The 26,369-nt window shown below is 37.8% G+C and overlaps 2 protein-coding genes across 3 annotated transcripts in view; both read right to left on the reverse strand.

The window, feature by feature from the left end:
* Positions 1 to 12,557, reverse strand: part of nectin3b (nectin cell adhesion molecule 3b) — a 66,014-nt gene extending 53,457 nt beyond the window's left edge. The window contains exon 1 of one of the 2 annotated variants that reach the window (XM_056262937.1): positions 12,389 to 12,557. In XM_056262937.1, coding sequence (XP_056118912.1) covers positions 12,389 to 12,482 — 94 coding nt within the window. In that variant the 5' untranslated portion in view covers positions 12,483 to 12,557. The remainder of the gene's footprint in view (positions 1 to 12,388) is intronic. The other variant, XM_056262936.1, reaches the window with a different exon arrangement.
* Positions 12,558 to 18,899: 6,342 nt separating this feature from the next.
* Positions 18,900 to 25,253, reverse strand: diablob (diablo, IAP-binding mitochondrial protein b). Its single transcript, XM_056262947.1, has 6 exons — positions 25,125 to 25,253; positions 24,666 to 24,798; positions 21,779 to 21,904; positions 21,580 to 21,690; positions 21,332 to 21,428; positions 18,900 to 19,594 (listed from the first exon to the last, which is right to left on the reverse strand). Exons 1-6 carry the CDS (start codon positions 25,163 to 25,165, stop codon positions 19,398 to 19,400), a joined length of 705 nt encoding a protein of 234 aa, XP_056118922.1. The 5' UTR covers positions 25,166 to 25,253; the 3' UTR covers positions 18,900 to 19,397.
* Between the last annotated feature and the right edge of the window lie 1,116 nt (positions 25,254 to 26,369).

Below are 26,369 nucleotides of genomic sequence, written 5' to 3' on the forward strand. Positions count from 1 at the left end.
GTGTGTTAGAAATCAGGAATGGTGAGAGGACACTGTGCTTGGGACGTTTTTCGTCTTCAAACCAAACTTTGGTCTGTCAACAAAGTTTAAATCCCGTCTGGTTAGCGCTTCCCATAATTACGCATTAAGTTTGTAGGCGGAGAGTAGGTGGTCTTTTGTGGCTGTTTCGAACGCATTTGACCATATGAGATTGAGCCTGAATCTACACTACAAATCTACAATCTGGTCAAATGCGTTTTTAACTACCTCTGGAAGTGGTCGAAAGTGGACAAGCTCAAAAAGAGATTGGGATTGAGTCCCGTGAAACACGAGTCACGACACTAGATAAATACAGATCAAAGACTTGTAGAAGCAAATAAAAAAAATGACATGGTTGCCACAGCAAATTTGTTTTTATTTGCTAACACTATGGGTTATTCTATAAAGGGTTGAGTGTAGAAGAGGCTATAAACATAAGACGTGCAATTAATACAAAGTTTCAGTTATCGTTCAGGATATTAAAAGCTAGAATAGGGAGGGATTAATGAATAGTGTGAGCATAGGTTAAAATGGTGAAATATTTATTATTATTATTCAGCAGTCAAGTGCTCACGGATGAGATGAGTTTTCAGTTGTTTCTTGAAAATTGTTAGGGATTTGGCGGTCTGTAAGTGGTTGGGAAGATCATTTTCCACCAGCAAGAAACAGTGAACGAAAACTTTGAGTGATTTTGTGCCTCTCTGCGATGGAACAACGAGACGCCGCTCACTTACAGACCGAAGGCTCCTTGAGGGCACGTAGACTCATGAGAGAGTGGAGGTAGGAGGATGCGGAGCCCGTGGCCGTCCTGTAGGAAAGCACCAATGTCTTGGACTTGAGAGCCGCAACTGGGAGCTAGTGCTGGGCGGTATACCAGCTCATACTGAATACCGGTGTATATTTTTGTTATGATATTCATTTTTAATATGCCGCAATACCGGTGTACGTCACTTTAACAACGTTGGGAACGCGTCATGACACTGTTTGAGAGGGTCTTTTCACTGTTGCACTGGTGATGCACAGCTGTAAAGCACCAATGTTACTGAGCGTGACGGTGAAGATGGATTGGTTAAACTATAATTGATAGATGTCAAATTATATTACAGTGTTTCCCATACATTGGTTCACCATATCAACACAACCTTTTGGAAAAACTATTTGTGGTTGGCTTTGACATCGTTGAGCACTGTACGTTTCAAAGTCAAAGCGCGGCGTGGGTGTTTTCATGTGTAAAACCCCTCCACTCCACTCGCCCCACTCTGTGCAGGCCTCGAACCCGGGTCTCTGACGTGAGAGTCAGGCACGCTAATAAGGTGGCTAAAGACTGCAGCCTCTAGCGTTTGTCGCTAGAGCGCCTATTGAGATCAGAGGAGTGAGGTTTACTAGCACAGCGTCTACTAGCTGGCCTCTGTTACATATGAATGTATCTGAAGTGAACTGACTGTCTTTAGAAAAGTTTTAATGTTATTTCGATTGAATCTTTCCTGATAAAGCAGCGTTTATGAGCTCTGCTTTGTGTACAGCTGTTACCGTGGAAACCGCTGTTTCTGCCGCTCTACAGCGCCTCCTGCTGGACCTCTTTGTAAACACTGCAAACCTGTATTAATACTAGTGTGGAAATAAAATATTCTCATAACTCAAACTCTAAAATATTCACTCATGCCAGTAAAATAGGGCATTCTAAGTCAATCTACTGCAGTATTTCCTCTCTCAATCAGTAGAAAATGTGGTTAACAAACACCCATTCATGCTTGAAAAAAATAATACCCGTCATATACCGTGAAACCAGTATAATTTAAAAAAATACCGTGATTTGGATTTTTGGTCATACCGCCCAGCACTACTGGGAGCCAGTGCAGCGAGATACACAGATAACTGATGTATGCTCTCTTAAGCTCTCATTGAAGACCAGACAAGCAGCTCCATACTTGATCATCTGTAAAGGGTTTGATTGCACATGTTGGAAGTCCAGCCAGAAGAGCATTGCAGTAGTCCAGCCTAGAAAAGACAAGAGCCTGGACGAGAAGCTGTGTTGCAGGCTCAGTTAGGAAGTGCCTGATCTTCCTGAGAGTTGTTGTACAGTGTAAACCTGCATGATGATGGTCTTTGAAAGTCAGCTTTCATCATGTTTAGATCCATAGTTGAGTATTCAAGCTTTGATTTTTCTCCCAAAATCAGTGCAGAAAATGCAAATCCTTAAGGAATCATAACAAACTCAGTCACAACCAGCAGCACGGCAAATATAAAATAATATCTATGACTGCCATCCTCCAGTGACAGCTGCAGAAAGTAATCAAGCCATAGAGTGAAGTTAGAAACTACATAAGGGGTGAAAATGTCAGTGTTAACCACAGGCTCGTAGAAGACACACGGCTCGTCTCCCCACCCACAGAGAGACAGCTGCTTGATGAGGAGGTCACTGCAACTCGGCTGCCCTTCATGCTCCGGCAAAAAGCTGGGCTGATCATCTCAGAGATTAATACTGGGGAGAACTGCACACAGAGATCACTGACTGTCTGTCTGTTTGTTTCTCTCTCATGTTAACAACAGCACCATCACAAGTACACACACACACACACAGATAGCATCCTAAGCTGGCCTCTCCATTATTGCTTGGGCTTAATCCTCTTTTGCAACAGAGGGACAGATGAATGAATTCCAGTTCTCTACAGCACTGACATATCATCGACCCCCTCTTTAAATGTCACAATTTTAAATCGATCTGTGTTGGCTATTAAATCTCTCTGTGGTCCTTAATTTTAGAAAAACCTGCCTATTTTTGATCTTCTGCACAAAGCACATTTTCGTACCTCAGTTTGGGACAAATCACTGGCAGTGCTCTGTTCTCTGACGGTGCAACTCATCAATAGCCCAAAACATCACAAGCCATATAAAGAGTCAGCCAGACTGAAGACCATGTTCATTGTCGGTTTACAATATTACAGTTTATACAGGAAACAAAAATTACGCTTATGCTCTGTCTTATTCTGGAGGGGACAATAAGAGAAAACTTTTTGTAGAGGGACACAATATGCGGTCGAGTACCTGCTATGCACAAGTGAAAACAATAATCGAACTTCACAAACTGATTTTCATCTAACTGTAGTAGACACCAATGGAAAAATAATGAATAAAAAAAATGAAAAAAAAAATGTTAGGGCTGTGAAAAGTTAACATGTTAAGTTGTTCATTGAATGTTTAATTAAATGATTTTATTAGAATATTAGAAATTCATTCAGTTTGCTTTCTAAAGACAGGTTGGAATCAAATTGGCTGTGAATCTACCTATTTATTTATCTAATCTATTTATTTTTGTAAATTAATCTCTTCGTACGGTAAGTTTGGTGTCGGTAAGATTTTTTAAAATGTTTTTGTAAAAAGTCTGCAAAAATTTTTGATCTCCAGTCTTCAGTGTCACATGATCCCAGGGGCGTAGCCTAGGGGTGGGCGATATGAGCAAAAATTCATATCACAATATTTTTCACTGTCCGGACGATATCGATATTATATCGCGATATGAGAAAAAAAATTGGAATCACATTTTAGTACACCTTAGTTTAATTACAGGCGAGATATGTATTTTAACACTAGATAACTAGAAAAAGCTGAGGCATTTCATTGGACATAGACCTGAAATGTTTTTTTCTTTTTTTTTGTGCCATTTTTTTCTCTCAAAAAGTGCAAATGTGCAACATGAGGTAGGCCTGAATGCACGTGTTATGTCTTTCCACTTTTTGCTCGTCTTGTCATAATGAGAACCGGCAGCGAATGAAGACTTTATTGATTTCTGAGTGAGAGCCGTCTTCGGGTGTGCTCTGTCTCCGGGAATATCTGTTGTTATAGTTTTGCTTTTTTAAATTAGTTTTTATTTTAATATCGTTTTCAATTTTGCTTTAAATCTCAGTTTAGTTTTAGCTAGTTTCATTAATGGTTTTGTTAGTTTTTATTTTGCAAACACATTTCTATATAGTTTTTATTTTATTTAGTTTCAGCTTTAGTAATTATAGTTTAGCTTTAGCAGAGCGAGTAGAACACTTCCAGTGTAGACCAAAGCGAGATGTTTAATTTAAGTTTAATGTTTGCACAGATTACAGTTAGCCTAACTCTTGTGCAGACATCTTAATAATAAAAATAAAATAATGGTTTGAGATTGAACAAAGCACCAAATAAATAGAACTTAAAAGTATACAAGAAAAAAACAATGAAAATGTTCATACAAACTAATTCATTAGTGTAAGGAGACAGAATAAAGGCCTACAGTTTGTACAGTATAAAACCCATTGCGTCTATGGAGAGTCCCCACAAAGATAGTGGACCAGTGTGTGTGTATGCGCGCGCTTATGTGTGTGTCGTGTGTATGTGCACGCTTATGTGTCATGTCCTGTTATTCATAGCCTAACGTAACGTTACATTGCGGGGAAATGTCTCCACGTGGAAAATATTATTAGTAGTAAATGTTTTGTAAAAACAAAGATAATAATAGCAGCTTTCAACCTTCATGAAAACATGACATCTCAAACATACAGTAGCCTAGAACTTTAACGTTTTTTTGTGCTTGACGAACTTGTTTTGGTGTTGCACCCGCGTCTCGCAAATGAAACGGCATTCTAAAAATGCTGCGCTCAAGTTAAAAGTCAAACTTGCGTCTCATTACCTTGTTATTTCCCATTCCACCGCAAAAGATGCATCCTTTATGAACAGCCGCTTAGCACTAGCGATGTGTTCTACGTTATGGTCCTTCATTGAACGCGTCACAGGACAGCGGTAAATCGCCTCAGCAACTGCGCCAAATCAGCCATTTCCTTAAACAGCGTATTCGATTCTGTATCGTCATTAGTGTTAACAGTTGTAAAGAGTACCAAACTGAACAAAACAATATAACTGCAAAATTTGAATTTATGAATACGGTATCCTCGGTATCGCAAAATCCATATCATGGCACAACATAATACCGGTATTCACGTTCATACCGGTATAGCGCCCACCCCTAGCGTAGCCATCATTTCAAAAGTGAGGGGGACAGAATTTTTTTTTCATACCTTTGTTGACAGGTTTTTGCTTACTTGCCTTAATATGCTATTTATGTTTAAAACAAAGAAAGAAAGACATGCAGATGTTCTGTACTTTATATTGCACATGGCATTGTATACTGTACTATATTGTTTACATATTTCAAATTGTTTTTTGTGTATGTTATTTTGTATGTTAATGGCACACAGTAATGGAAACTTGCACATTCACACTCTACTTTATTCTAGTCCACATTCCAAGAAGGAAATAAAAAAGTCACTCAAACCACACAATTGCAAAGATGTATTGAACTCAACTGACAAACATGTCACAGTAAGGAGACCTTAAATCAGCCGAACAATAAGGTGCAATAAACAGTAGGCTAAGTGTCATTTCATTTATGCTTTTATTTTTAGGCTGGTTTGTTCAAAAGCAGCAGATTATTTATACAGAGTTAAAGCTAACACATATCTCAGTATTTTAAGCTAATTGAAATAGCTACGTGATGCATGAGTGACTGATTACCATGGAAACGTGAAAGTCACATATGTAGATAAACTATCTTGACTCTTTGAATTTTAAATCTGGATGTACACATTGACAACCTCAACTTGTCGTGAACACATTTGCCCTATGAAAAAGTGCAGGGGACGAATTTACATTTTATAAAAAAGTGGGGGCACGTCCCCCGCGTAATATACGCCCATGCATGATCCTTCAGAGATCATTCTCATATGCTGATTTGCTGCTCAAGAAACAGTTATTATTATCAATGTTTAAAACTGTTGTGCTGCTTAACATTTTTGTGGAAATTATTAAAAGAAATTCAGGACTTTTTGATATATAGAGTACGAACAGCATGTACAGTATTTGAAATCTAAATTGTTTGAAATAAATGTCTTTACTGTTACTTTTGATCAATTTAATGTGCCCTGGCTGAATAAAAGATAAAAAATAAAATAAATCTTGCTGACCCCAAATGTTAAAATAATCTGGTCATTAAGCTCTGGGTGAGTGTAAAGGGCGACATTAAAATCACAACCGGTACAGAAGGTGAGCTTACTCTCCACCGTACGCCTCTGCACCAACAGGCTCTCAAAAGCACAGATGAAAGGGTCTAAATAAAGAGGTCATTCATTATTCAACCCTGCTCCAAAGCAGTGTGACCCGGAGTGCCAAAGTGTGGAAATCTCTACTCCAACTATACCACAGAACATGCATGTTTCTCGTAGGTGATTCATGAATAAACAATGAATAAAGAACCTGGCTAAGACTTCTCAACATGTACAATGCATTGATACCTTAATGGTCTTGTGGACGGACACTTTGTTTTACCTCACATATTCCATGTCACACACAAGCATTACAAGATCAATAATATCATGCTCCAGATGGATCTTTCTTGCAGATGCACTGCCAGCCTTATCAATTCTGTCTTGATGGCCCTGTTTACACCTGGTATTAAAGGGATAGTTCACCCAAAAATGAAAATTAGCCCATGATTTACTCACCCTGAAGTCATCCTCAGTGTATATGACATTCTTCTTTCAGACGAATACAATCGGAGTTTATTAAAAAAATGTCCTGGCACTTCAAAGCTTGATTACGCACGTCAAGTTCAAGGGTTACTCTTTTGGCGCAAGTCGATGCGTACGGCCGTCTGCCGTAGTTTAGTCGATTTTAGTCGATAAAGTTTTAAAGGTGACCTAGAATTCAAAATTGAATTTACCTTGGTATTGTCAAATAACAAGAGTTCAGTGCATGGACATGACATAGAGTGAATCTCAAACTGGACTGTTTTCGCGTTCTCATTTAATTCACGTTTATGAAAAACACCCCTGAAAAACGGTCGGTTCTCCACACAATACCGACTGTGACGCAATAGTCGGGATCATTAATATGTACGCCTCCAAATATTTGCATAATGCCAGCCCTCAATGCCAGGCGGAACAGCGCAGCCGAAGCATGGCAGTTGCTCAGTGTGGATGTACACATGAACACAAAAGTATTTTTTAGTTCCTTCATCTGAGCCTCTGAAGAAACAATGGGTTAATTTTATTTTCTCTGGAAATTTCCAAACATTTCACCGAGTGTTTCCTCAACTTGGGCAAATACAGAGCTGGCCTCGGACCGAGCTACCAAGCAACACTTTCTGATGTGTAGGCTAATTGTTCAAGTTCAGGCAGGTAATCTTTCTCTCAAAATCGTTAAATACTGTTTATGCATCAGTAAGTCAAGCCAGTGACTGAAATATCAGCTTCACATCGTTTCTTTTAGTAGGATGAAAATAATCGTATTTAAATTGTGAATAAATGATATACAGAAAGCGATCAAAGAACAATCTTTCCACACAGCGCGAGTTTATCTGGACACTTGCCAAACTCGTTATGAAATCAATGACGCACGTTACTGCACAACGAAGCTCTTACTGTATTTACATCATCGTGTTTGCATTGGTGAAAGCAGAGAGAGTGCAGAAACTGCTTTGCAATGATAAGATCTTCATTCTCGCGATCAACACACTGTCATCTGCTCAATGCTCATCACGGCAACATTTTATGTGATGGGAATAGATCTAAATACTTTAAAAACATCTCACGATTCGTTAATCTCGATAGCTGTTATAGTAAAAACGTATAATAGCAGTAGTAAAAGTATTCGGGAGAGAGTTTCACATGTAATGCGTTGCTATTTCATATGCAAGCATGTCAGCCAATCACAGCAGTGGCCGCGGTTACACTGAATCCCACAGCAGACACGCCCCTTCAAACAGAGTGTTCAAATCAGAGGCTAAAAGCAGGGTAGGAAAAATGCCATTTATTTCTAAATTATGATTATTTTTTATCTAAAAAAACATACTAACATTATAAGGAAAACCCAGGAAACATTATAAAAAAAAAACATTCTAGGGCACCTTTAAATATGGATATTTTTCTTACCCAAACGCATCGCTTCACTTGAGAAGGCCTTTATTAACCCACGGAGAGCCATTTCGAGCACTTTAATCATGAATAGATGTGCTTTAATGGACTTCTTAAGTCATCCAGCCATTATCAACCTTGGAAGAGCCAGAACATTTTTTAATATAACTCCAATTGTATTCGTCTGAAAGAAGAATGTCATATACACCTAGGATGACTTCAGGGCTAATTTTCATTTTTGGGTGAACTATCTCTTTAAGATGCGTTTTGGTCGATCGGATCAAAAGTAGACGACGCTAAAGACAGGTGTAAATGGGGTCTAAAATATTTTGAGCTTGTCCACTTTCGACCACTTGGGTAGGCGAAAACGTATTTGACCAGATTGTAGACTCATAGTGTGGACGCTCATGTGGTCAAATGCGTTCGAACAGCCACAAAAGACCACCTACTCTCCACCTACTGAGTTAATGCGTAAACATTATGGGAAGTGTGCTAGCCAGATGGGACTTAAACTTTGTTGGCTGGAGACCCAAGTTTGGTTTGAAGACGAAAAACGTACCAAGCACATTGTTCTCTCACCATTCCTAATTTCTAACACACACTCACAGCATTCGGCATCGTCTTGTGGCTATCAGAGCAGAAACGAAAGCTGCTGCTCTCCGTATGTTTTTCCGTCATCTCTGGTTGTGTTCATATGTTGTGTGAGCTTATTTTGTCCATTAGATCAAAAGTTCTAAAAAACAAAACAAAAAACAACAGACCCTCCCCTCGAAGAAATCAGGACAGAAGTGGTAAAAAGTGGACAAAGGAGACGGATTAAAATGCCAGGTGTAAACGGGTATCCGTCTCCCTCGTCTGCTTGATCCGATCGACCAAAACGCATCTTAATACCAGGTGTAAACAGGGCCGATAAGAGTGAGCACTCAGGGGGCTGGGTAGCAGTGATTTAAGCTCTAGAGAAATACACAGAGATTGAGAGTGTTGAAAGGATTGTGTTTAATACCACTAATGCTTCAATTTCCACATCACCTTTTAGTGCTTTTATCGATCAAATTGAAGAGAGTCAAGAGAAGAGTGAAAAAATATATTTATATAATTTACTCATATATTACTGCAAATACTATTATTAACCTCTGATGTTAGTGGTTCCTGGTCCAGGACCAATATGAATTTAGGACCGAGGACAGTGCTGATTTTCTGTGGTGGAAACTGCACCAGCACCCTATTGGTGGAAACCGGATTTGGCTGACACAGTACGATAAAACAGAAAATTATATTTTTCCGTATTCATTAATTCATTATTTCCAGTATAGTTGTTCAGGTCTAGCAAGTGGTGTGATACAATGATAACATTATAATACTCAAAGCAGTGTTCATGCAGAATTTATGGTACTTTTCACAAATGGGATACAAAATAGGATCTTAAGAAAAAACAAACTGGAAATTTACCCTATTTTCTAAATGCATGGTAATTAATCTTATTGTGAATCCATGCATTTTTTTTTTTCAATGTAATTTTTAATCAGAACATGATAACTGCCTTTCTGTGGAATGCCAGACTTATCTATAGTGATGTATGCCAGACTTCTCCAATCATCTCATCAACATAAACCACACCCCTTTTCTACATCTGCATCCATCCAATCAACAATTTCAGTTGTGGCCTAATGGTTAGAGAGTAACCAGAAGGTTGCAGGTTCGAGTCTCAATACCGGCAGGAAATGACTGAGGTGCCCTTGCCTTGAGCAAGGCACCTAACCCCCAATCACTCCCCGCGCACCACAGACAAAACGGCTGCCCATTGCTCCGGGAGTATGTCCACGGTTTGCACTGCAGTGTGTGTTTGTGTTCACTACTCACTATTCCTAATGGGTGTGTACTGACTTGGACGGGTTAAATGCAGAGGACAAATTCCAAGTGTGGGGTTACCATACTTGGACTTCTCATGTAACTTTCACTTTTTTTTATTATAACACTGCAACATGCTTTTAACAGTTGAATATGTTGGGGAAGGTCAAGACCCCTGATATGGGACACAAACATTTTCTTATTACTGACATTTGATGCATTTGAAACTCTTCAAACTTGTTGATCTTATGTTGGATAATACTTTACGAAATTGAATAGTCCTCTACAAAAACATAGAATGTGTAACTCATGTTCAGTAATGGACACCAAAGTGTAGGCTATCATATTCATAGAAAGTCCCATGATATCTATACAAAAAGTCTAGATACTGATATCACCTGGCTGAAATATCAAGACACGTGGAGAAAATCTGTCTTTAACAAAGAAAAAGGCCTGAGAGAAAATTTAAAGTCTAAGTTATTAACCAGCCAATTTGATTCAGGGATAAAAATGGAACACAGCAACAGAGACAGAGAAAGAAAAGCAATTAAGATGACATGAATAAGATGGAGCGAAGAGGAGTTCGAGAGAGAGGTAGAGAAAGAACGGGAGCGAGGGAGGGAGGGATGGAGCGGGGGATATACAGAGTGGAATGCCAGGGCTAATCCCCAGCTCCTGTGTGGTATTTTAACTGTTATTCTTTCCTCCACGTTCCCCTGCCGCCATCACTCACTGCAGTGCAGCTAACAACCACACCATGTCTGGACAAACCTGAGGACAGGAGACGCAGTGGCCGACCCTGCTGGACACAGGGTCTGGCGTCAGCAGGACGTCTGGCCTGACATTTGTCTCCTTACAATAAACAGGATATTTAAAATGTTTATAAATCACAAAACACTAAGGAAAAGTCGTCACGACCTTTGCTCTCAGACCAATAAAAATGCTAAGTCCAAACTAAGTTAGTACATAAAAGTAGACAAGTAAAGCTTTAAAACATCCCACCTCACCTCAGTCCAAATATTTACTTTAAAGTAGGCATGAAACGAAGTTGCAGACATCTTTTCTTCCCTATTGTGAATGTGACGTACATCCAAGATAAACGGATTCTTGAGGAAATAAAAGAATGTAGGGCGGGACTTGATTTTGTCCATCGGGATTTGATTGGATCGTTGTTTGCTATTGCTGAGATGTGATGCGAGTGACAGTTTGTCCCGCCCTCGCGCCAGTAAACACGTCATCAGAGAAGAGATGTTGCAAGATTATGAGGAAACATGAATTAAATGATGTGTGCGGATAAATAATTTATAATAAATACTGAAATATTACATTAAAATTGTTTTGATATCATGGTGACTAACATTTAAATGCATGCCACAGACAAAAAAAGGCAATTCTTCCCAAGTCCCGACGAATACGGCGCGGCGTGGGAATACAAGGCAGGAAAACGATTGAATCAGCTGAGTGAGTGAGTGATCGATCGGTGGCGAGGACGGTGTCTCTTGCAGACAAACCGGTCACTATGGATACCGCCCAACAGTGCACGAGTTGTGGTCTGACCTCTGCCTGCATGTGTCCCCTACAGCTGCAAAATGATACAACACAGCTGAAGCCCGTTGCTAAAAGAAGGCAACTGCGGTCGCGACAGGTGTGCTCGTAGCACCCGGACAGAGACAGAGTAAGTTTAACTGTCACCGAGCATTTTGCCTGTAGGAAAATCCATCTTAACATTGCCAGGTATGACCATCTTAGACCAGCTAGAAACCAGGTAACTTACCGTGCTTAAATGGGATTTTTCAGCAGATAGGCCTTTCCTACAGTCATTAACCAGCAAAGTGCAAAAACAAATAAGCGCCAAACAATGGAAATGTCACTTTGGATTACACAAAATACTTCTGATCAAGTTAACGTACTAGAAAATGGGAATTGCTCGTCTGATTTGGGTAGCAAACGTATGGCTCAGTCCATTATACAGTTTAATTTTCAGTCAACAAACGAAGCAAATTTCAGTGCGCTCTATTTTTCTGCTACGGCCACAATTGCACGCTAAAAAAAAAAAAAAAAAAAAAGAGCGCAACATTTGGCATGGATTACCAGCTGGCAAACAATAACTAGCATTCCACTGCCAGCATAAATGTCAGGGGGTTGCTTCGAGGATCCGACTGTTCTTTAAAGATTTGAGGCTAAAAATAAATGTTTATTTATATATAAAAACATAGCGAATGTTTGTTTCTCAGTTTCTACTCGGATGTTTCCATGGCAGCTGAATCTCAGTCCTCGTGCGAGATTCCTGCGTTCACAGAATCAGCGTAGTTTAAGGGGAAAATAACGGTCTTGGATAATTACGACGGAAAGATTGGGTTCCAGAGGAAATATTTTAAAGGCATCCGAAATGTAATTGGCTACAGGGAAGTTATAGAAACTTTTCGTGGCACAAACGCCGTTGCATAGTGGCGTTTTGAAGGACTGTCCGCGAACCTGGACGGCATCATGTTCACGCGCTCAATACTTTCGACGGACCGCTGGATTCCCCCAAACTTTGCCAAGGGCATGCGCTCTCACGACACAAGCAAATAAGGCATGATCAAACCTACCTGACACAAATGACAGCATGAGCAGGACTCTAAAATTCAGTCCCGGATGAATCGGGTTATTCCTGAGATAATGGGCAGTCATTGTCAGCGCCATATCGCCGCCCGCGCTCTCGTTCTCTCCAAAACTCAGTCTGAAAGCTCCTCAGCAACAACTCCATAGGGAAAAGGCTGAGTCTGGACCGTACCACTCTGCCTCTCCGTTATGGGGGTGTGTGTCTCACCTGAAGCGCAGTCCATGCAAACCGATATTTGTAAAACAAGATGTAGACAAAAGTGGATGGTCAAATATAGCTGAAAGTTTAATGATCGGAGGTTTAGTAGATTGTTCATATTATAAAACACTAACTGTTTTTTTTACCGAGATTTGTTAACACACATTCTTGCAAATTTATTATTATTTTTATATTTGCACGGCATATGCACTTTCACGTTTTCACTGTTATAGCGCGACTTTCTGTCCAATCGGAATGAAAAATGCATGCAAACACGTTGATAGATTTGGGAATGCATGAAATTAAAATCCACCCTATACATTAATCGTATTGTGACTGAGTGAACCTCGTAATTTTTTATCAAAACATCCGTTCGACGACAGACTTCTCTCTGGTGACCTTGTGGATTAATTTACAGGACTGAATTGTTTACCACAAGACTATGATGTGCACTAACAAAGAAAATAGGGTCCATTTATTTTTGATTTCTTGGCGAATTAAATTTTCCTCATATAGGCTAATGCCAAAAGCCTTTGCCTGAATTGTACTAGCCTACTAGGCTACTCAACAGTATGCTATTCCCAATTCAGCATGTGTCAAATCAATAGACATACAATGCGTAACAAATCAAACCAGTCATAGGCCTTACAATATCACGATGGCAGCATTTGAAATCGCATAGGCTACTCGACTAGAAACATTTTTGAATAAGTAATAACTTCACAACCGCTAAAAAAGTATGTTCAATATATGAAATGTGTGTATGACTGATTGTAATCTGGACTAATCCAGTCATTTTATGAAAAAAGTTTGAACAAATTGCAACAGAAGCAAACTCAACTGATTTTGTATCCTCAATATGTCCTGAGTAAGGACAAAAAGCCCCGAAGAATCCCATTAGGGGAACGTTTCGAAAAAGACCCAAATTCATACGTCTATTCTTTTTCTCACGTGAAAAGTGTACAAATTTTAACCTTTAGATATCATCATGAAAATCACTGAGTTGATTACTTACATCAAGACAAACAAAAAATGTATTACAAGTTTTTTTTAATTGTTTGTTAACATGGACAAACGGTGCATAATATAATTACGTTTTAGCTAATTTGAATAATTACCCAAACAGATCTAAACATTGGGTATAGCAGGTGAAAATGTTTTTTTGAATCTTGTTGACATATAACAGTAAAAGACTTAATGTTAAGGTCTGAATGGAACCCATTTAGGCTACCCATGAACATTAATACAGGAAGAAGTACTTTAGAAACCAGCCTTTATTAATTATTATTGCAGAGATGGGATGGGCATTGAGTGCATTGTGTACGTAATTAGATTTTTTGATCCAAACACTTTTTATTTCACCTTTTGTCACATTTTGGATTAAAATGACTGGACTAGACGTAGGCCTATAGATTCGCCATGTTGCTCTTATCACGTGACCTACAGCGTCAGTTGCATCGCTTCACCGCCGTTCACAAATCCTCTCCTGTGTTCTCATCATGGGACAGTAAAGTGTCCATGCATTTCAGAATCTCGCTGGAAGTAGGTCATCCTTTTGCCTAGTACTGTGATTCGGACATACATCTTATGTCACATAGCCTATTTTATTTCGCCTATGTAGGGAAGTATGTGATGTTTTGGATGCAGCCAGAGACATTTTAAAGTGTATTTTTGTTATAGCGCCACCAACTGGCCGTGCTCCATCAAATTTGTAAAGTGTCTTTTCACTTTTCTGTTATACAACTCGAAAGGAATTAGGACTAATTTAATCGTAATCAAAATCTTGTGTATTGTTTGTGAGTTTAAAACAGAACATTAAAAGACAAGTTGGGATCGTCATCAGATATTTTCCCAGTTGTTGGTTCAGTCCCACAACTAGGCACTAATTTTCTGTTAGCTTCAGGCTTAATCCCCGTACCCCCTGCATGCTAATCCACCCAGACACCCCCCCCCCCCACACACACACACACACACAAGAAAACCCCTCACCCCAATGCTACCTCTTAGTCTGAGTCTGATTGAGACATATAGAAATTAACAAGCTAATCCTACCAAACAACAAATGACTGGGCGGCCAATAACTCCACCCCATTTATGCCAGATCAGCAATTTGTCGACTTTCTGTCTTGTCTCAATCCACCCAGGGTAAGCTTTAGCTCAACCATTTATTTGTATGGTAGCTGGAAAACAAAGAAAGAAAAGTTATGCCACTCCTTTCCCCCCTGTTACCTGATTTTTTTTCTCTCTAGGGCATTGTTGATCACAGCATGCAAGAAAATAACTCAAAAAGAGCTTGATCATGGAAAATAATTATAATAAAAGAGTGCCTTTACAGTAGATTTCCCATTTATAAAGTTGTCTAAACGATTTCCCAGGAGTCGCAATGCACCATCAATAAAGTCAGCTCACTCTGTTACTGATATCTCCTCCATGAAAACAGTACATCAAAGACAGAGATCCCCAGACTCTCCCACAACCTCTCTGAACGAAGCAATGAGCCTCGTTCCTTGAGGATCTGGTTTTTGCAGCAGCCTATGAACCAAGAGACTCCTTCCATTCAGCAGTGGTTTTGTCCATCTGCATCCAGAAGGTTTGGATTACAAAGAATCCGGCCCATCATCATCGTTCCTCCGGCTAAACCCTAAAACCCTTTTTGTTGTTTGTTGACACAGTTTTTTCTAAGACAATCCATGAACCAAGCAATAAATCCTCTCTCTTACTTGTTAGACGCAGGCGAGTTTAGTTTTTTTAATGTGAGGGATGCCTATTGGAAAATAATGTTCTGTTAAGACTCTGGAAATTTATGAACATTTTTATTGAATGTTTTCTTCATCTACTGTTAATGTGTGCCTGTGTTTCACCTTGCTTTCACCTGACTGTTTGGACTAGAATTATTCTAAAAGCAAATTTTCCTTCTAACTCATTCTTTCACCATTTGTTAATTTGGAAAAGGAGGAAAAACATTGAAGGAAAACTGGGCACACAGTCTCACCTGGCAGTGAGAGAGTGACTATTTATGAGGTACTCCAAGTGATTAAAAAATTCAAGAAGAACTTACTGGGTGACTGACAACTTTATGATGATGAATAACTTAATTCTGATGTATATCCCACAGTTCTTTCTAATGTCTGACAGGGGATCGATAAAGTTTTTTTTTTCTCTCTCTGTCTGGATGTGTGTCTGTGTATTAAAGTGAAAATGTAGAATGAGCAAGGCAGGTTCTGACTATAGAGATTCTTTTTTTGTTGTTTTTTTGGTCAAGTTAAAGTTTTGGTGTAGATTTATGTGTAGTTTATGGCATTTAGATATAAACATAGCCTTGTTTAGAGCAAAGTATTTACATATATATACACACACTATATGTGTGTGTGTGTGTGTGCGTGTGTGTGTGTGTGTGATTATACAAATAGTCTTATTTAAAAAAAAAAAAGTAAAAAAAAAAAACAAATTAATGTATATTCATAACTTATTAAACTAAATTATTAATAAACAACTTTTTTTTAGAGTTATCTGTATTTTTATGTTTTATGACTTAAAATTATAAGCTGGATAGCAGATCACAAGATTAGGAATCATTTTATCTAATTTTGGGATATTAGTATTTGCAACACGTCTCATGACCTTTGACTTGGCCTTTCTGTGATTAAAATGTAAGCGGGAAAAAAACACCAGTGTCATGGAAAAAATAGCCTAATTAAGAAATAAAAAAGTATCTAATTTACAGACATTTTTGTTAGATAGCAACAAAAGCCTTTAAACTTGTTACTGGGAAAGCTTCCCCCAAAGAGGGTTTGTGTCTCTAATGATGTGATGCCATGGCAACATTCAAATGGTAATGTATCCTGAACTCAAGTGATAACCTAGTCCTCATCTTGCTCCAGAGGTTGTCCTGGAATCAGAACAAATGGACATAATTTAAAACACTTGAGATGTAATTGCTCAAACCTGTCCTTTCAAACTCTGTAAAGTGCTTTGCCATTTATCAAGTATTACGTGCCTGAAAGATGTTCCTAAACACTTTAATGTTTTAGTATATTTTACACCCTGAAAAATATATTTTTCACCCTTGTGCTTTCTAAAACCGGGAAGCGCAGGGTGTTGCCTGCTCCGGAATGTTGCATGAGTCCTCAAGGACCCTTAAAAGAGGAGGCTTGGTGCACTCTCTTTTGTACCAACACATCCTGACTTAACTCCCTCATTGCAGAACACTCTATAGTTTACTCAAGTAAATACACTACAGTATTTCATAAGCTGCAGTTTTAAACATTTCCTAGACAAGTAACGTAGAACAGCTCCGCTCGGAAAATAAATCATGTGCCTAATTTCATCATATAGCATGGCAGTAACCAGCACTTATGCATAGAAGAGTTGCAGGGAATGAAGGGTGTCTAATGCCGGCTGGAGGACCGAGGAGCTGTTTATGCATTTGTTTTCATTCATGCTCTCAGTCTCATTTTTGTGTTCAACCTCATCACTCAATGTGAAGTATTCTTTTTTATTCTCATTCTTTTATTTTGGATTCAATAAACAAGTCTTTTACTTTATAAATACAGAGTGCAAGATCAAAAACGGCATGTTTGCTGTCTGGACCGACTATGCGTTTTCCTTTGATTAGTCCAGCAAACCCCAAATTACTTCAGTCTTCAGTCAACACTGGCATGCTAGTGAAGTCCTGAAGTGGGATCATCCAGTGTCCAAATTCATGTAGTCATGGATGAATTTCCCTTACAATGGTCGCAGAGGGCAGACATTGATAGGATAAAACCAAACCAAGTTATATAAACCGTTGCTGAGTTTACTTTGTCCATTTAGCAAGCTGTTTCCCATGAAGATGTCAGAGTCTTTGGAATGACGACTTGGAAGGAACAGTGTTTTTGACTCTTCTATTGTCTTCATGTCACTTTGACCAATGTTTGGTAAAGAATACACTATAAATACCACATTGTTTTTGATGCTGAAACCAGGCTTTGCCACATTGTCCAGAATAGCTAAACAAACATAATAAATGCTATTTTTCAGTTTAGTTCATTTGTTAAAAAAAATTGCTTTTACAAAAAATACTTCATAATTGAGTAGGTCATATTTGATCTGTATTTGAAAAACTATTTATGACCTTTCACTTTTGGCCTTTCAGCATGTTTGTAATCTATCAATCATATCTAGAATTCTTGTACATTTCCTCCAATTTGGAATATTCTTTAATGATTTTGAAAATTAAGGTCAGAAGAGAGGTCTTCACAAATCACATTAAAAAAGTATAATGTTCATAAATTAATAGCAGAAGGAATTTACTTAAAATAAACATTATTAAGAAAAGTTCTTTCCCAAAGTTCTTAAATATTTTTTACCCAAATGGTCTCTTCTCTAACCAACCAACCAGCCAGTCAGCCAGTCAGTCAGTCATTGAAATTTATCATCAATCAATCAATCAATCAATCAAGACTGGAACATAGTCTGAGGTTAACACCACTACATGCCACAGACAAGTGTTACACCCATTAAGATGAGAAGACCATGCCAACTGTATATTGTCCTATATTGCCTCCTTCTGGCTGTTACTCTTGGGAAGATCCTCCCTTCTCAAAAAGAGAAAAACAGACATACCAAAAAAAAAAAAAAAAAATGGTTATAAAATAAATAAATAATGTTCATCTACATGTTAAAACCAATTCAAAGAAAAAAAAGTAATAAACAATTGTTATATTTGTGTCCACGGTTCCTACATTTAGACATCTAATGCATGACCTATGCGTTAACACTTTCTGTCACTCTATTTGTCCATCATGAAAACATAAGGACAACAATGAATCTTAAGATTCTTTGTCTTTTTATAGACCCAAGCCATTTGAGTAATATTAAATAGCCTTTCCTTAAATATATATTTCTTTGTTGCAGCAAACCATCAATAAATCTGTTTGGATTAAGATCTGAAAGGACGAAGGAATGACTTATGACCTTGGCTCTGAAGAGCTGACTAAAAAAGTGATAAGTGAAAAGAGAAAACTCTGAACGGCAGGCAGACAACATCTCTACTGACATGATGGATGTGCACAACAGGTGGAGATAAATATGAGTGTTTGGATGGTGGACTGTGAAAAACAGACGATAGATTCATTACTGTTTTTGTTGAGAATGGCAAGAGAAAATTAATGGGACAAACAAGACACAGAAGTGAATATATTTTAGTGCTATTACAAATTTTGTTCTAGAAGGGAGGTCTTTACACATTGCATTTTAATAGATGGTTAAAAAAGTTAAAAACCTATAAAAATATCACATAAGAAACAGACAGACAGAAATTCACATTAAAACAGATAATTGCCACTTTATTTTAAGAAATCACAAGGATAGAATATGTCTGTAATTGTAGATCACACATATTGTGCATGCAGTAAAAAGAGAGAGAGTTTAATCAAATTTATGAAACGGCTGTTTTTAAATCTAAAACTAGTTTAAATTTAAATCCATTCAATTAAACTGTAATTGCACTTTTCATTTACTAACAAATGTGAAGCACCTAATCTGGAAAGTGACTCTTTATCTATCAAGTCCCATTTCTTACCCTGATACCTTGTATTTAATACGTATATTAATTTACATAAATTATCTTGGTTGCATCACAGATTTGTAACACACTACACAGCATTTGTCCTGAGCCACATCCATACACAAATAAATAACTTGCAGATGGGAGTATTAATCAAGTACAAATACAATTCTGTGCTTCAATAATGGTAGAGGTCTTTGATTCAGAGTGTCCAAGATACATTAAAGCTGTGCTAAAGGTCTTGATTTGACTAGTCCTCTCGTAGATATGCATCTGGGATGTCCTCATCCTCCATTCCGGGGCTGAGGGTTTGAAGCCTTTCACTGTTCTCAGCTTTAGAGTCTTTGAGTTCTCTCTCAGCCTTCAGCATCAGCTGCCGAAAATGTTCCGCCTGGGACTGTGCGACCTGCAGACTGCTCTGTGCTGTCACAGAAGCTTGGTCAGCCCCTGGAAAGGACAAACAGGGTTAGGCTATTACAACATGTGGCTAAAAGCGCAATCCAACACATGACCACCAAGTGGCAGTAGGTGCCAAATGTCAATGAGTCTCTACACTAAAGCTGGGTTCACACAGTACAATTTTGGTCACGATTTGGCCGTCTGAGACAATTTTGCAAATCCTAAAAGATTCCTCTAAACCAAGGCTAAAATCTGAAGTCTCTGATCATTAGTTTGACATGTTCACCGACAGCCGATTAAGACAGCCGTGTCAGAAGATTTGACTCACAGTCCTGCAGTGAGACTTCTCCTACAACGGTTATCAAATTGTCATTGTTTTTCAAGACAAGCCATGACAAAAATTAACACTAGAGCTTTTTTTGTAGCCACCATTTCTATCCCGCGTGTAATGCAGCTCACTGTCACCGGACGTGTCATTGATTGATTGATGTAAAACTCCGGACGAGTTTTCTTCTGTGCTTCCGTTTTTGAAATCCATATTTTTAAAAAGTCAATGTAAAATGCACAAGTGAAGTTAAAAAGGGTATTAAAACGACGACCAAATACAGAAAACATACACATTTCTATAAAATAATATAATAATAATAAATAATAAAATAAAACAGCATATTAAAATGATTTCAGAAGGATCATGACTGGAGTAATGGCTGCTAAAAAATCAGCTGTCAGCACAGGAATATATGACATTATAAAATATATTAAAATAGTAAATATTTATTTGTTGCATGTAATTGTATTTATATTTAAAGTTATAATTGTAATATTATTACATAATATTACTTTTTTACTGTATTTTTAATCAAATAAGTACAGTTTAACACTAAAAAGTGGTAACCTCCAATTGGTATCTTAAAGAGCTGTTTTTTACGTGATTTAAATGTATTTTGTTGGTATAAATGAATGTGTGTGTGTATATATATATATAATTCATATTATATAATATAATTTAAAAAAATTATATATATTATATATATTATAACAACATATTATATAATATTTTTAATAATTTATTTTTTATTCATATTTTTAAGTTTGTTTAAAGCAGTGTTAACTTAATAGCCTTAAAGGGATAGTTTACCCAAAAATGAAAAATCTGTCATTAATTACTCACCCTCATGTTGTTCCAAACCTGTAAGACATTCGTTCATCTTTGTAACACAAATGAAGATCTTTTTGATTAAATCTGAGAGCTTTTTGTCTGCACGTTTTACAGAAGGATAGTAAAGACATCATTAAAGTAATCCATGTGACTCCTATAGTTTAACCTCAATTTTATAGAGTGACGACGAGTGCTTTGTTTGCGCAAAAAAACATAATTTACCACTTTATTGACTAAATATGGTATGTTCACGCAACAATGTCTGCCCTCGCACATTGTGGTGCTCTCGTGAACGCTTGTTGGAGATTAATATTTTGTAAATAAAGTGGTAAATTATGTTTGTTTTTTTCTCAAGCAAAGCACTCGTGTCGCTTCATAAAACTGAGGTTAAACCACTGGTCACATGGATTAGTTTTACGATCGGTTTATGAACTTTTTGAAGCACCAAAGTGGTAGATGTGTAGACTGTTAATGGAGGGACAGAAAGCTCTCATTCATTTGTGTTCCGAAGATGAAGGAAAGTCTTACGGATTTAGAACGACATGAGGGTGAGCAAATCATGACAGAATTTTCTTTTTTGGGTGAACTAACCCTTTAAACACCTACTCCAGAAAATGAGCACTTACCTGCATTGAAAGCTGCCTCTGCTGCCAGCTCTGAGAGATTGATGGCAGTCATCCAGCAGGATTCAAATCGTTTGTAATCCTTTCTCCTGTCAATTACCTAATTAAATAAGAAAAACTTGCAATCAATTCCATTAAAAGGTATATTTATATACCATAATGTCAGAAAAACACAACTACAATTTAATACTGTAAGGATAAATCTAATTTGAAAGCTTGTGAACATTAACTCTGTTTTTCCAAGTCATTACCTCCTGACGCTGGCCGAGGATGACCTGCCAGATAGCATTCTCCTCTGCAGGAGTAAGTTTGCTGATGGAAGCCACATAGCGCTTGTGTAATGTCACAAGACTGTTTATAGCCTAAACAAGACAAGTAATTTTAATCATGTTTTAAATTTTAATCATGAAAACGAAAGCATCAATCCACTGTTCTAATAGTTGTGATTACCTTAACATAACCTGTGAGGGTGTCGAGCAGCGCTAAAGTAGTTTGTGAGAGGAAAGTATTAGCACTGTCAGTGACCAGAGACGATGCTCTCCGTACCAGATCTTCATGAGACAGACCTTCTGGTTTCTAAACAAGACAAAGAAAACAGAGTGAGAGGTTTTTCAGATACCAATTTAGTAAAAAAATAACACTAAAGAAGTTTTAATGGCAGACTGTAAAGTCATTATATGGTGAAGACTGAGCTTATAAATATTAATTAGATGTGTTGACATTACTAGGTCATCTTCCTAGCCATTCATTCATGCCATCTAATTAATATTCATGAGCCTTCACCTTGGTAGGCCACTATTAATAAATTGATGACCTGTGCAGATGTGCAAGACTAAAGTTGGTTTTTGTAGATGTTTTATGCTGTTTTATTCAGATGCGATATCAACCCAGCTTTACATTTGCTTTAATATTTTCAACATTAAATAAAATTCAGATTGAATTTCCCTATTAAAGGCCCACTAAAGTGCCTTGGAACGCTCATCTTAGTATGATGCATTGACGTAATTTCCACTGAAACAGGAAGCTAAGGATATATTGAATGACTCCTCCCCCTTTTCAAATAGCCAATAGCGTTTAGTTTACCTCACAGACTGCAAGTCGTACTTGACAGCACCATGGAAAGCCCCGGTAACGCTTTAGATTAAAGCCCGGAAAGTACTGCGTAATTAAAGCGATTTTACAACTTAACCTTCGGTAATTATAGTGTACCTATAATGTACTTACAATATAAGTATAAGGGAACAATATTTTAAGTTTGGGGAATAAAGGGGTAACAACCAGGAGAATTAAAAAAAAATGATTTATACTGAAAGTATTATAGAACTAAGGGGTACTTATTCTACTATTATGATATAACAATCTTACATTTGGGTGCAATTTAGCAAGAACATACACTGCGTACCTTTTTGAAATAATGGTGAACCAGTACATACTGTATAGGCTTTTTAAAAATTACAGGGTACATATCTATGCATTTATAAAGTAATCTTTTTAACAAAAGTGCACTGAAAATGAAAACTATTGCAACTTTTGCTTAAATATTGGGGAAAGATACTCTTGTTTCATGTAGTGGTGCTTGTTACCCCCTTGTTCCATGTAGTTACAGGGTAAGTGTGACATTGCGGGCCCTAAATTAAAGTGGTGCTTGTTACCCCCTTGTTCCATGTAGTTACAGGTGTAAGTACAATAAAAATGCATATGCACAATCTTATATCACTGACTCAGAAACCTTTATTTATTATACAAGCACCACTTACCCTGTAACCAGATATATTTCCCAGTATTTAAAATTGCAATAGTCTTACTTTTTCTTGCCTTGAAACATGTAAGCCCAAACTTAAACATCTGCACTTTTGCTATAAAAAAACAACAACAACTATGCAGTATGTATTGGTTCACAATTATTACAAAAGGGTACACAGTGTATGTTCTCGCTAAATTGCTCCCAAATGTAAGATTGTTGTATCATAATAGAAGTAGAATAAGTACCCCTTAGTTCTATAATACTTAGGCCTACAGTATAAATATATTTTTTAATTCTACTGGTTGTTACCCCCTTTATTCCCCAAACTTTACATATTGTTCCCTTATACTTACATCCAAGTACTTTAAAGGTACACTATAATTACAGAAAGTTACACTGTAAATTCCTCATAATTACACAGTACTTCCCGGGCTGTAATATAAAGCGTTACCAAAGCCCCTTTTACACAGCGCGTTGATCCCGGGAAATTGCCACAACGCCTTCTGTGTGAACGCAAAAACGACCCGGGATTGATGCCGGGTTGGGGACCTTGTAACATTGCCGTGTTCAGTCCCGGTGTTGTGCCGAATTTCGACCCCCGCCAAATTATTACTCCCCCTAGCATTGGTAGGTTTAGGATTAGTTGTGGAAGAGGGGGTAGGATTAGGGGCGGGGTTGGGATTAGGCAAGGTACTGACTTCAACAAGCGTGGTTTCTCCAGAGAGAAATCGCAGCTCATAAGCAAACTTAAGACGCTGCTGAGACATTACATGTCACATCGATGTCACGTGTCTTTACGGGATTTTTACGGGTTGTGTGTGAACACACTCTCTGATTCCGGAAAATCACTGGCAGTGTGAATGAACCAAAATCAAACGAACCCGGGTCAAATCCCGGGTCACTTATCCGTGTATTTTCCGGAATCGCTGTGTGAAAGGGGCTGAAGTGAATCCGAGCGCTGATGGATTCAATAGTAGAGGTGTGAATAAATTTTAGACATTTCATTCTTAACCAACGTGTAGTTGGAAAATGGAATAAAACTCGAGCGTTTGAGCAACCAAACACACATCTCCAACCTATTGCTCCGTGACGTGTCAACGCCTTTTTGGCCAGGTGGTATTTATAGCATAAGCAGCGGGACACTTTAGATTCTAGAGAGCATTTGATTGGACAGAAGATGTGATGAGAAGCTGAAGTCTGTGGTGATGTCTTAAAAATCCATGATCCATTTTAGCGGAAGTGAGAGATTTTAAGTTTTGAATGCTTATATCTCCTAAATGCAAATTTTGTCATTGTTTTGGAACACACCAGCTTATTCATAACTTTAAGGCTAACGTATTCATACTAAAAGCTTAAAAACGTACATTTTGATTTTAGGGGGCCTTTAAAAGATGTCAAACCTGAAATGTCAACAGTTTTAAAAGCTGCCATAAAATGAAGTTGCAATAATTTTCTTCCCTATTGTGACATATCTGAGTGAAACGATAGTGAATTATCAGAAATTACGACATCTTTTGAACTCTATACTTGTTTATTAAATATTAGCAGCTAATCGCACAGTGAATGTTCCAGTCACATTGTGATGGTGCAGACCTGGATGAAGGGAACAGCACACAGAGCACCTGTGACACTCAGCGTCTTCCAGTTCTTCCTGATGAGCGTGGGCAGAAGAGCCAGTCTGGGGCTGCTCTGACAGGAGCTTCTGTTCATCAAGGAAGCAGCACAGCTACACAAAACATAATGGCAAAGTTCAGGTCAGAAACAGTCAATTAAAGGACAACACTTAATATAACGTACACGACAGTTTGAACACGTCCGGCTAAAATAAAACGGAAAGTAAGCTATTAAATAATCTTAGAAAGTTAAAATAATAAATATGTTCCAGCAATGTAACACACCAGCCAAAACATCTGATCGAATATACACAACATGTTTATGTAACGGCAACTGCTGTTCCATTATTGATGATTGTACAGAAATCTCAAATACACTAAGACTACGTTTCATGAAATTAAACAATCTTGAAGAATGAGACAGCTAAAAATATACAACCTCAGTCCAACAGCGAACAATTTCCTTCTGTACGCCGCCATACTTGTTGAGATGAAGGATGACGATCTCCCTCTGTCGGTTTTGACAGAGAATTGCACCCTGAGGTCCAAGGCAAGCCTTGTGAATATTTAAGATGACCGTCCGAAACCTTAGCGAATGACGCACTTTATACACGTTTTAAGATGACCGAATCCTTAGCGAATGACGCTCTTTATACACATATTTTCTGTCACCCTCGTTATTAAATGATTTGTCAATTGTTAAACCTAATGGTTTACCATACATAACCATTAATCAAGAACCCAATATCTTATAGTGATCTATATGATTTTAGCCCATTTAGTTTCATTTTCTCTATCTCTTTGGCAGTCATAACCGCCACAACCAGGTCTGCAAGCACACTTCTTTCACCATAGCTAAACAAAATGCCATGACATTTAGGCCTATATAAGCTTGATCCTGTTTTACAGGTAGGGCCTAGTGTTTTCTGGTTTGATCATTGTAACCTTTATCAACCCTCTCATATGACCTGAATAACATTGACATGACAAGATGTCGTTTATCTTTTTTATCTTTTATCCTTAAAATAGTGATTAAGGCTTTAGAGAATTATTTTTATCTAACTAAATAAAGACTAAAGGGAGACAGACTTTCAAGTGATTATATATTCATATTAACCTATATATATATATATATATATATATATATATAATGAAGACTTCAGATGCATAGATGCAAAAGCCTCTAGGTCCGCCTAACGTTTTTCTTTAATATTAACATTTTTATCAGGCTCCTATGTAGCCTATAGGTTTCTACCTAAGTAGCCTACCGACATTTCTGAATGGGCTGCGGCTGGGATTTAGTGAGTTTGAAGTGAAAGTATTTGATGAGTGTATACTATGTGCGGAGAGCATTCACTTAATATTATTATCTCATTTTTGACATAGGTGGCTTTTAGAGGCTTTTGAATCGGAGGTCTTCACATATAAAGTTTTAGTTATAGTTAATGATTCAACGCTGAAGGCAGACACAGATGTTTTTTGTTCATGGAGTTATCAAATTGATTTCCAAAAGTTAGGCCATATGAGCGAGTCTTGTCCAGATGTCATTTCTATTGATCATGAGAGCTGAAGACTCAAGAGTCCTGACTAACCTCTCATTAAGAAAAGTGTTTGTGTTTGTGAAGGATTCAGGCCCTGAAGACTTTTAGTGAACCTTTAGTTGTCTCTGTTATTCTTTATGGAA

The sequence above is a fragment of the Rhinichthys klamathensis genome, unplaced genomic scaffold (genome assembly GCF_029890125.1).
Source record: "Rhinichthys klamathensis goyatoka isolate OS25496 unplaced genomic scaffold, OSU_Roscu_1.1 h1tg000197l_1, whole genome shotgun sequence".
Classification (NCBI taxonomy): Eukaryota; Metazoa; Chordata; class Actinopteri; order Cypriniformes; family Leuciscidae; genus Rhinichthys; species Rhinichthys klamathensis.

Excerpts from the sequence above, each read along its gene's own strand:
- diablob (XM_056262947.1), bottom strand. The coding sequence starts at position 25,165 with ATGGCGGCGTACAGAAGGAAATTGTTCGCTGTTGGACTGAG. Across the intron at positions 24,799-25,124 it reads TTGTTCGCTGTTGGACTGAG|CTGTGCTGCTTCCTTGATGA; the intron begins GTTGTATATTTT and ends TGTTTTGTGTAG. Across the intron at positions 21,691-21,778 it reads CCCTCACAGGTTATGTTAAG|GCTATAAACAGTCTTGTGAC; the intron begins GTAATCACAACT and ends TGTCTTGTTTAG.